This window comes from Phyllostomus hastatus, unplaced genomic scaffold (assembly GCF_019186645.2).
Source record: "Phyllostomus hastatus isolate PE091 unplaced genomic scaffold, TTU_PhHast_1.1 phas_contig_477, whole genome shotgun sequence".
Lineage (NCBI taxonomy): Eukaryota > Metazoa > Chordata > Mammalia > Chiroptera > Phyllostomidae > Phyllostomus > Phyllostomus hastatus.
In genome coordinates, this window is record NW_025333889.1 from 5,353,839 (window position 1) to 5,366,290 (window position 12,452).

The 12,452-nt window shown below is 37.8% G+C and overlaps 1 protein-coding gene across 1 annotated transcript in view; it reads right to left on the reverse strand.

Moving 5' to 3' along the window:
• Positions 1-12,452, reverse strand: part of PSMD1 (proteasome 26S subunit, non-ATPase 1) — a 94,291-nt gene that overhangs the window by 17,822 nt on the left and 64,017 nt on the right. Inside the window, exons 17-19 of the mRNA XM_045845697.1 lie at positions 12,016-12,130; positions 8,711-8,827; positions 1,661-1,763 (exon numbers count right to left, since the gene is read on the reverse strand). Of these exons, the coding sequence (XP_045701653.1) occupies positions 1,661-1,763; positions 8,711-8,827; positions 12,016-12,130 (335 nt within the window). The remainder of the gene's footprint in view (positions 1-1,660; positions 1,764-8,710; positions 8,828-12,015; positions 12,131-12,452) is intronic.

Consider the following 12,452-nt stretch of genomic DNA (forward strand, 5'->3'; position numbering starts at 1 on the left):
TCACAAGAGAATGTAAATGCTACATACCATGTAAACACAATAAAAATATTGGAAGGTGATGAAGAGGAGGGAGAAATAATGGCCTGTCAATGCCTGTGTTGTTTATACATGGAAGAGAACTGATACCATCAAAAACTGAAACGGTTACCTCTATCTAAAATATCTATGAGATATTATTTTCCTTATTTAAATTCAGCTGCATGAAATTATCTTTAAATTAAAAAAGAGAAAAACAAATTGTAGTTAACACTAAAATTTAAGCAGAAAACTCTCAACTTCTTGAAAAATTAAAACAAAAAAACTCTCACTAGACATATATTAAAAGAGAATATTTGCCTCAAAAACTTAAAAAGAAAGAAAAAACAAAAGGTTTAAGCAAAAATAAAGAATTTAGAGAAAAAAGAGTAGCATCAATGTGTAAAAGAAATCTGTAGCAAATCTAGTCAAGAAAAAGATAAAACAAATCAGAAAGAGAGTAATTAAAAAAAGAGACTTTTAAGGGAGATTATCAAAATTATAAAACAAGGGCAATGAAAAACTTGATATGGTTAAGAACATACTCAGCAAGTAGAAAACCTGAAAAGATTTAGCAAAACAAACAAAACACCTTAAGAAAAATATATTTTCCCAATCTCCTTCATTCAAAATTATATACACATATTTGTAGTTGATCAAGAAAGAATGACTGGCATAATTATGGCTAACAGTGTTTTTATGAAAAGAAGTACAGATGGCTAATAAATTTGAGGAAATGTTGATCTCATAATTAGAACTACCATGAAAACCCTGAGATACTATTCTTCATTTTTCAATTAGCAAAGATTAATTAAAAATTATATTTTTACAGGTTCGATTCCCAGTCAGGGCACATGCATGGGTTGCAGGCTACGGCCCCCAGCAACCGCACACTGATCTTTCTCTTCCTCCCTCTCCCTCTCTCTCCCGCTCCCTCCCTCCCTCTCCCTCCCTCCCTCTCCCTCTCTCTCTCCTATCCCACCCCTTCCCTCTCTAAAAATACATAAATAAAATCTTAAAAAAATAAAAGGTTCTCTCCTTGGATAGCACACTTAAAAAAAATTATATTCCACATGGCTAAGGTACAATAAGAAATGGAATCACATACTTGTAAAATGAAATAGGTGTGCTCACTCTCTTATGCCCTACTGAGATGCTGCCAACAGTGGCAGTTAAGGAATATGTCAGATGAACCCCAAGTCCATTCTGCAGCAGAGAAATGTGAATTCAGGAGCCTGATGGCATAGTGTGCTATGTATGCATTTATTAGGCAAATATTCCATGTATCTTAAATTTTTCAATGTCAACTTGTTTACTGATATATACTAAGAGAATTAAAAAATAAAATCAGTCAATACTAAGCATTTTGTGAAGTGAAAGACACTGTTCTAATTGCTTTACATGTATGTTTAATTCTCACAACACTACGAGGTAGGCCTGACAAGACGAGACAGCAGACACAGTAAGAGGAATGACTTCTCAAGGTTACACAGCCAGCACTGGAAGGCACTGGGATTTAAACCCTCAGAACGGACACTCTACTGAATTATTCATATGAACTGCGGGTGTCAGTTTTTCTCCAGGAATAATTTACCCCAGACTCCATCTCTACCACATCACACAGTTAACACTTAAAAACATTTACCTGCGTCCAGTATTCCCTGGGCCAGGATAGCGCCAAACTTGGCCATGACATCATCATGTTTATCGTTGATGACTTTGGAATACAGTTGTCTGAATTGATTCACCTGAAGGAACAAGAAAAAGAATTACAGACTAACTCTACTCATCTGCCGTGTCATTTTAGAGCAGAGAAAATAAGTTGCTCAACTGGCAATGAAACTTGAGTTCTGGATTTCACTACATTCAAAGAGAGGGATATGAACCATATATGAAAGCAACACAGTTCCATGGCTGAGATCATGGTGTTATGACTTTTCTGATGAGGGAGCACCAGTCTGATCCTCAGCCCTCATTCCATAGCGGATGACTCAGGCTCAAAGGAATGCTGAATACAATGTCACACAGCATCACTGTTAATCAGCGGGCGTACACAGCTGAAGGGAACAGTAAGGCTTTCACTGCACTGTGAATTACAGCTGTTCTGCTTACCATCAACCTTACAGACTTCTTCTTTTTTTTTTTTTTAGATTTTTATTTATTTATTTTTAGAGAGAGAAGGGAGGGAGATAGAGAGAGAGAGAGAGAGAAACATCAATGTGTGGTTGCTGGGGGTTATAGCCTGCAACCCAGGAATGTACCCTGGCTGGGAATCGAACATGCGACACTTCGGTTCGCAGCCCGAGCTCAATCCACTGAGCTACGCCAGTCAGGGCAACCTTACAGACTTCTTAATAGCATAGTCCTTCAAGTAAAGGACTACCCTTGAGTGAAGCTGTGTGAGGTATATTTTGGATTAAGTGTATCACATATATAGTAAAAATTTATTATGCATACACATTAATTTTTGAGAACATGTCACAATAATTACTCTTAATGAAAAGGAACACTCAAATCAAACATGTGCTGACTCATTTAGGATGATGGGGTTACTATAATTTTTGTTTGCTTCTTTATTCTTTTCTGCATTTTCTAAAACATATATATTTATATGAGGTCTGCCCAGAAAGTATACAGCCACATATCATGAAAAATAGAGATATTTATTAAAGAAAATGTAAGATACAAGAAACATTGTATAGAGGACAATGATATCTCAGTCCCCTTCAGAGTAGGCACCTTTACACCTCACACAGTTCTCCGAATCACCATCAGCTGCCCTGTCATATTTTCCTGAATCTCATCAACAGTCTGAAATCTCTTCCCTTTCAAAGGTGATTTCAGTTTTGGGAAAAGCCAGAAGTCACAGGGCATCAAATCTGGGCTGGTAGGGGGGCTGAGTCACCTGGGTGATTTGAAATTTTGCCAAAAAGCTCTGCACAAGAAGTAATACATGAGCATGCATGTTGTCATGATGAAGCTGCCAGTCACCAGGTGCCTATACCTGTGGCCTTTGGAATCATCCGAATAGTTTCTGAAGAGGAATGTTCAAGCTTAATGCAAAACTAGATGCAGATTCGTTGCTCTACTTGCTCAGTCTTTTTTTTTTTTAAAGATCTGATTTATTTATTTTTAGAGAGGGGGGGAGGGAGGGAGAAAGACAGAGGGAAACATCAATGTGTAGTTGCCTCTCACATGGCCCCCACTGGGGACCTGGTCTGCAACCTACCCTGACTGGGAATGGAACTGGCGACCCTTTGGTTCACTGCCCGCACTCAATTCACTGTCGCTCAGTCTTTTTTTTTTTTTTTTAAGATTTTATTTATTTTAGAGAGATGGGAAAGAGAGGGAGAAAGAGAAAGAGAGGGAGTGAAACATCAGTGTATGGTTGCCTCTAGCACACTCCATACTGGGGATATGGTCTGCAACCCAGGCATGTGCCCTGACTGGGAATCAAATCGGTGATGTTTTGGTTCACAGGCCTGCGCTCAATCCACTGAGCTACACCAGCCAGGGCCTCAGTCTTTTTTAATGTGATGGCCACACAGTACACATATACATGCTCACTAAACAGCATCGACTGCCCCCACTGACTAGTGTGGTGAAGTCATTGTTCATGCATGCGCATTCCAGTCCACTCTCCTGGTTGCCAGGTTACACTGATGTCACCACACAAACCACTCTCATTATATTAACAATGGCTGGACTTTTTTCTGGACAGACTCTGTGTGTGTGTGTGTGTGTGTGTGTGTGTGTGTGTGAAAGAGAAAAATGTAATGTATAAAAGGCATTTTATAGCTCAACACACATGGCTATCTTACCATACAGAGGCAGAATCTGCCAGCCCTCCCATTATCTCTGCAACCTAAATGCTGCTACCAAAATTATATTCTTTAAACATGGCTGTGATTTTTATTCACAGGCAGCAACGGAATGTGATGGAAAAACAATGAACTATCTGACGCTACCCAGCATCTAAGCATTAGTAAGCTACATACTTCTCTAGGTCTTTTCCTAACTATAAACCCAGCATGATTAGCTCATCACAAAATTCCCTGCTAGTTTTAAAAATCCTAAGTTTTAATGCTTTTATTCTGGTTCAACCAGTCAAATTCCTTTGATTCTGAACTTATTTTAGAAGAACACTTACATTTCCTTATATAGGATGGAAATTTTATGGTGTAAAGATTTATAAAATATTTCAAGAACTCACAAAAAGGAACACTGGATAAAAACACTATGTATAGTATAAGAAGACTTTAAATATAAAACTGCACCCAAAACAATAGGAAAGCATCCAATGAAACAGAAAGAGGAATAAAAAAAAAAAACAATGCAAATATATAATGGGCTTATGTAATTAATATTAAGTATACTACTTTAAAAAGCTAGTTTTTAATAATTTAAATTTTCTTCACATTTTACTACTTATGTAGCAGTACTTAATGCTCATGAATTTTCATAAAGAATTGTTTTTGTAAGGTACAACAGTATCTTAAATTTGGAAGTCAACTTCGAGATTATCTGGTGCACCTCCTCTATTTTATAAACTTGAAATCTGAAGTAAGATGGGTGAAATGACTGGTTTCCTTGCCATCACAAACTCACTGCAATCATGGCCATGGTCATAATTTTCTGAGTCAATTTCATTGTTATGAACAGTATACCCCTCACATAAAACAATCTAGAATTTGCAGAAGAAAATCATATTAATTTCCCAATTTATATTATGATAATAATCTCATAGAAGAAACAATTAAATTTTAGGCAACTTTGTGATCCATGCATTCTACTGCATGATTATCTAAAATCCTCCTTCTCCAAATTCATGCATTTTTAAAATTTTATTTATTTATTCTTAATAAGAGAGAAAGGGAGGGAGAAAGACAGGGAGAGAAACATTGACGTGTGGCTGCTTCCTGGGAGCCCTCAACTGGGGACCAGGCCTGCAACCCAGGCATGTGCCCTGACTGGGAATCGAACTGGTGACCTTGTGGTTTGCAGCCCAGCACACAATCCACTGAGCCATGCCAGCCAGGGCTGCACTTATAAAATTTCTTTGTGACTAGTCCCAAATCTCTTTCTTCAGTCTGAATATTTTGCTATGCTCTCATCTTATGTCCAATGGACTTGCTATCATCTCAAGTTCAACACACCTAAAATGAAAATTCTTTATTCTTCTTTTAAGATATTTCTGTCAATGCTTTCATGATTTCCCCATTTTCAATAGCCCAGATAATGTTTTTAGATCCCTTCTCAATTTTATTAGTGTTACACGTTTGTAGCCCTTCCTTTACATTACCACTGACACTGTTAGAATCCAAGTCCCTCTCTTAAGGCAAGAGTACGGTAATACAGATTACTATTTATAGATGTGGTGTGCTATAAAATATCACCATATGATAGTAAAATTTCACGCTCATAATTTCATCTTATAAAAGCTCACACATTGGCTGCCAAGGCCAAGATGGCAGGAGACTCGCTGCCTTCCTCAGGAACGCCTGGGCCAAGGAGCGGGTGCTGGCTGCGTCCTTCACCATCAGGGGCCTCGCTGCAGTTCCGCCTTCCTTCAGCCTCTACACCAAGTATGCCGCCATGATCAACCAGGTCACACCCACCACTACCCAGTGCCGTCTGAGATGGGACCATGCCCGGTGTGACCCAGCTACCCCCTAAGGCCCCGGGGTCTAAGCCTGAAGTGGGCTGAAGAAACTGTGAACAGCTCCGTTGACTGGGAGGAGGTCCCCTCCCCTGTGGCCCTCAATAAATATGTGAAAACCGAAAATAAGCTCACACATTCTCTTCGGAAATATTTCTAGGTTACCTTGATAGCTCACAATAGCCTAATCCACTCATACTGGATTTTAGAACCTCAAAAAATTTATTAAGCCTGACCAAATAATCCTACTTCAAAAAAGGGTACCTGCTCAGTGGTGGGAGAAGCTTCCCTGTAGCCGACCTTAGGGCAGATGGTAGCAGGCCAGGGGAGCACCAGATCTATTCTTACAGTGACATTTCTGTCTGATCCTATAGATGATACGACACACATGTTCAAGTAACTACTAAAGGCAGATTTCATACACAAATAAAAACAAAAGCTAGATCCTTCACAAAGAGTAGAGTAGGGATCTTGAGAGAAAACAGCTCCAAGGACCTATTCTAGTTAATGTCCAGAGGACATTATTCCAGTTAACCGGTTCTGGGCCTGTGGTCCAAAAGCTTTCTAAATTGAGTTTTTAATCACCTAGGGGTGTACATGTTGCTGGGTCTGTGTCTGTGAGAGTGAGCGAGCAAATAAACCAGCAGAAGAAAAGCAAAGATGTACTGAGAGCCTTAGACTAAGCCCACAACGTGTAGAACTAAGCGTTAAGACGGCACTCTGTGAAAGTATGTGATCTGTGTTGTGATTACATAAAAACATTCCCTTTGGAAATTTCCACTGTACATCTCACAAAATATCTGAGAAATGTCCTGTTTTGATTCTTTTGAGGATGAGGCAATAGTTTTGATTTGAGGTGTTTCCATTTTATTTCATGGACTGGTTTACAACCCTGTAACTAGGACTTTGTAGCCTTTAGAACTTCACTTCAAACTTGCTAACAGCTTTTTCTTTTCAGCAAAATGTTCATACCACCACAAAAGATGGTTAATATTGTCTTATTAGCAATGATCAGATAAAAGGGAGATGACAGAGATTCCAGTCCACAAAACTATCACATGTTTAATAGCAGCAAACAACAGAACTTTAAGAATTCATGAGCTGAGCACAATGTCACTCTAAGGGATAGTGCTTCCTGAAAGAGCACTTTCCTTGATACTGTCGTACAGTCTTGCTTTTGCAGTCTGGGGATACACACTTGACTTTTGCCACCGAGTTTATATTAGTGGCAAGGCCTACCAGCTGTAGCTGTACCTCAGCATTCTGAATACCTAAGATTCTGATACAGCCTGAAGATGGACGAGTGCCCCATGTATTCACATCAGCTAAGACTCGGTTCAACAATATTTGATAGAATTATTTAAAAATACTCATTATATAAACTGCTATATTTATTTTACTTTCTCTAAATATAAGAAAAATTATTTATTTATTAGAATAAATAGTTGAATTTTTTCTCAAACTACACAGTTTACCCTACCCCATCCCTATTCTAAAGACACTGCCAATTGCTGGTACAAAGCTTATGATTGTAAAATCCATGAAGTCCTACAGCAGAGATGGGAAGATGGTAAAACATTATCTTCTTCACAAAACAAATAACGTGAAACTGACAGGTGAGGTCAAAGTGAATAAATATCTATAAATTACCATTAGGGAAGATACATTCCATGGCCTAAACTTCCTTCTTTATGACACTGCGATTAGAAGAAGATCAAAAGCAGAAATAAAATATGTGAAAGGTACTTATAATCTAACTGCTATATTTAAAACAGAAACCAGGAAAAAAAAATGAGGTGTCTGAAAAAGGTTTCAGAAGACAATAATTAAGACAGGATGAGAAGACTGATTCTATCTTTGCAATAGTATGATTTTTGGAAGTCTTAAATGATGTTGACAAAGAGAAAGCAGCACTGAATAAAGGAAACAAAAATGATAGCAACTGCTTAGAAACTGAAATCTATTAAATAATGTTCTAGAAAATGAGAATGAGTAATTGATGAGTTCTAGAAATTTTTCTCTTCTACCCACCTCTGCACCAAATCAATGTACTTTGCTGACAAGGAGGATGCCGTATTTCTGCTTGATGGGGCAGATGACAGTATGCCAATTTTTTCCCCTATTGCCACTACAGACTTAATACAAGGCTGTTAACTGCCCTAATTTTAAGTTAAGAATTAAAAGATCTGAGATTACTACACAAGCTATTGCATCTATGTAATATATATATCAAACAAGGTGATTTTTACTACATGTAAATAAGATGTATGTATTTTCCGTTTCTCAACAAAATGGGCTTCAGAGGGACCACTTGGAGAGCTCAGCATGATCAGTGGTCACTGTGAACCGACAGGAAGAGGCATCTGCTATTGAGTGAGGCATAAGCAGAGAGAAAAGACGGGTGAAAGGAAGAAGGGCGAGGGGAGGGAGTGGCAGTGAGGGAGAGAGGATGAGAGAGACAAGGAGCAGGCTAAGCTGCACTGAGAGCCTATTACACTCCCACCTACAAGAAGGGCAAAATTCGTAGGAGTGTTTCTTTGGACAGATGTGGGTCAGGAGAAGAAAAATGTCCTGGGGCCATCGGAAACCCGGCCCAAGAGGTCACCCATGAGGGCAATGACATTGTAACAGAGAATCGGGATGTGTCATTTGTAAACTGAGACTGAAGGATGGGTCAGAAAAGTCATGGGCCACCCAAGTTTACACTCTGTATCAGAGGAACAAGTTATCTCACTGAATAAATTTTAAAAGGACAGTAGGAGGCAAAAATTAAAGTTAGTTTTTATGATTTCATCAACTCATGAGTTCTAATTTTTCAAGTACAGTTACTCAGCTGAGTCAACAAAGTGACCAAAAATCTGTAAAAAATGCATTTAAAGAGTATTATATATTTTAAGTTTTCCTATTTTCCTACCCCTTTAATTCCTATGAGTTCTATGTTCACCATATGTGAGGTAAAATGTCCTCAAAAGAAGATAAGTCACTAAAGAAAAGCCTGAACCACATCTATTCTAGAGATCTGTTCTGTCTGCTCACCTTCGGACAAGTGATTTCAGTCTGCTGGATCATGATGAGAGCCGAAGCTATGAGAGCCCCTTGCCTCACGTAGTTCACAGGGTCATTTGTCATTGGTTCTAGCAAATTAATTGCTTCCTGAAAATATTAAAAAACAAAACAAAACACAAACCCTTAAATAAAGTTGATATAGCTGGGTTTTCAAATTATTTATTGCCATTCTAAAATTAATACTTTCATCTGACATTGTAATAAAAGTTAATTTAAGACTAGGTGCAATAGTTTAGAACTTAGTATGCTTTAAGTTTCAATATAACTGACGGTGTGAAAAGCTTGTAGAACATGAACAGTCCTGTCTTGAGGTAAAAGAGGTCAAAAAGAAAGAGAAAATGAGATTAGTTTGATAAGCACCTATTATTTTCCAGGCAGAGTGGTATTTTATATATGTTATCCCGTATAATCCTCTTAATCCTAAAAATAAAACATAAACAAAACAACAGCAATATAAAATAATCTTTATGAACAAAGAAACTGAGAGTTAGAAAGGGTAAGTAATTTTCCCAAAGTCACATAAGCAGCAAATTTAGGTCAATTTGACTCCAAAACCTGAATTAAGTATCCAACTTCCTTCAAATACCAGGGTATGGCAATGACCTAGATAATTCTGAAAAATTTTGTATTTTTTATTTTATGTCCTAGATAATTTTATAAAACTAAATTGAAACAAATAAGAACAAAGATAAACTGCGCTCCCCCAAAAGACTGTATTTGTTAGAACAGTAAAATAATTAAATCAAATAGTGCTAGAATGGACTTCACAGTCACACTTAAAATGACCACATGCAACAGGATTTCCCCAGCTTCACGTCCTTCAGAATGGGATCAGTACTGTGAGAAAAGGATTCCTTGATTAAATAAGTGCGAGTTCCTGCGTACTACACATTATCTCCTCTTCTAGATTCAAATACATATAGCATATCAAAGGCTCTAGAATGTACAGAAGCTCCAGGAAGCCTCACTAAAGGAATTGCTGGAACTTTAGTTTCCCCTAGCATTTGTCAATGGTATTTGACCAAGAACTCTTTTGCCCCATAACTTATAATGACTCCTTGCAGAACATTAACAATGTGCATTTATAGTCTCATGCTGCTTCTCACTGGGACACGTTCTGAGAAATGAAGAGTCAGGTGATTCTGTCATTGGGCAAACATCATGGAGTGTATTTACATAAACCTAGGTGGTACACCCTGCTGTTGTAATTGTATGTGTGCAGTTTTATATGGCTGGCAGTGCAGTAGGTTTGTTTACACCAGCATCACCACGAACACATGAGTAACATGGTGGTGCACTAACCAATGTTACCATGGTTATGACATTACTAGGTGATAGGCATTTTCCAGCTCCATTAAAATCTTTTTTAAAAATCTTCACCCAAAGACTTGTTTATTGATTTTAGAGAAAGAGGAGGTATGTGGGGAGAGAGAGAGAAACACTGATGTGAAAGACAAGCACTGATCAATTGCCTTCCAAATGCGCCCTGGCAGGGGATCAAACTCGCAATCTAGGTGTGTGTCCTGACCGGGAATCCAACCTGTAACCTTTTGGTGTAAGAGACAACACTCTAACCAACTGAGTCACCAGCCAGGGCCATTATAATCTTATGGGACCCAAATATCACTATGGGGTGTGTGAGTGTATTTATCTGTTTTTAAAAAATCAAAGCTATTAACAGATATTACACATATCAGCTAAGTGTTTTCTTTCTCTCTACTTTATTAAAAAATGTAATGACATTGTGCAGGGGAGTAAGTTTTTCAAACATTACTGATATAGTTAATATTTCTTATGAAGTATTCATGATAAAAATACAACCAAATTTCCAACTTACAAGTTAAAAGACACAATTGGCCTTTGAGGCATGTGATATGATAGCAAAGATATATTTTAGAATAAACAGATGACTCAGGTTTTTAAGAAACAAAAATAAAGCATCAAACTTCAGATAGGTAATGATACGAAGATTATACAAACTATCTTAGAAATAAAGCAGACTTGTTTAGTATGAGTAATAAAAATTTTTCATTGAATTAACTTGTCAGATGCTGTGTCTCAAAGAACATTTGCTCCTAGATATTAAGTTTAGAATAATCTGGAGAGGCAAAAAAAATCTAATTTACATATAACTTATGAGGCCTGACATAAATGTCTACTAAAGACCCGAAGGGGAAAACACTTGATAAAACATGCAACTATGTGAAGGCCAATTTCTATAAACTGCATTTTATATACCCAATGACATTTCTAATGAAAGTGAAGAAACATTCTCATATAAGAACTTCTCACCCAAAAGAAATGAAAACATTAAAAAAATAAAACTCAGTAAGGGCAGATGTCACGTCCAACTTGTTCACCATCAAATCCTTAAATGATAGCCTCTCTGTCAGTCATCTGACAAGTATTTACTGAAAGTCTACTATGTGCCAGGTCTGACTTCAGATTCTAGCAGTGAACACACTGTTCCCAGGGACTTTACATTTCAGTGGAGAGCAGTCAGACAGTAAATAAAATAGCTGTAAAAATATGTCAGGGGGTGGTACTACGAAGAAAAACAACACAGGGTAAGGAGACAGAATGAGAATATTGGATAAATTTTTACACAATTTCTGCTACATGCAGTAAAATGCCTATTTTAATTCCTAGCTTCAATTATGTTTTGTGAATCAAAAGTGCTTGTTATTTAAGCAATAGGGCATTTCTTTATGAATCTCACGATGAATTATGTTTTCAAATCATCGACCTGCCTAACCCAATGCTTTGTCACTTTTGAGGGTTTAACAAATATTAGGTTACCTATTAAGTTTGTGAGGAGAAAACAGAAAAAAAAGCAGTTAAAATTATTCATTTAAAATCAAACCAAAGGAATCAAACTGACTTGATTTTGGTGGCCTCAGATGAGAACCTTGATATCCACAATACTAATTCTGCAAATTAAACATGTAAAATAACCACGTAAAATGGTGAGAAGTAGCCCTTTACAGAAAAAAAAACCCAACTTTATCTTCTTTTAAAAAAGAAATCGGTGCTTAAAAAAAAGTCAAAAGCATTTTTTTCATTACAGCCACCCACATAATGTGGTAGTTTGTTCTTCAACGGCTCTGCGCCGTCCAGCACAGTAAAGCAAGGAAGTTCTGGGAAGCTCTGTGAGGCAAGTTAAGTCTCAGCGATCACACCACGCCTGTATTTTCACAGCTGTTACATAAACTTTTCTGTGAAGGAAAACAGTCTGGCGCCAGGAAAGAACTGGCCCCACTGGCACTGGGCTTTACCTTGTTTCCTGTACCAGCACAGCAGACACCCAGGGCCATGGCAGCTCCATAGCGCACGTGCGGATTGTAACTCTCTGACAGCAACGAAACGACGCTGGGGCACTGCTCAGGGGTCCTGATGAGACACAGAGAAAGTGAAGATAGTGTTATATATACCATATTTTAAGTCAAGATGAGATAATTTTAATCAATTTTAAAAAATCCTCACCCGAGGATATGTTTATTGATTTTAGAGAGAGAGGGAGGGAGGGAGAAAAGGAGAGAAACACCAATGTGAGAGAAACATTGATTGGTTGCCTCCCTCATGTGCCCTGACCTGGAACAGAACCTGCAACCTAGGTATATGTCCTGACTTGGAATCGAACCTGCAACCTTTTGGTTTGGGCACCAATTTTTTTAAAGTTATGGGAAACAACAGCTATAATTAATAATGAACA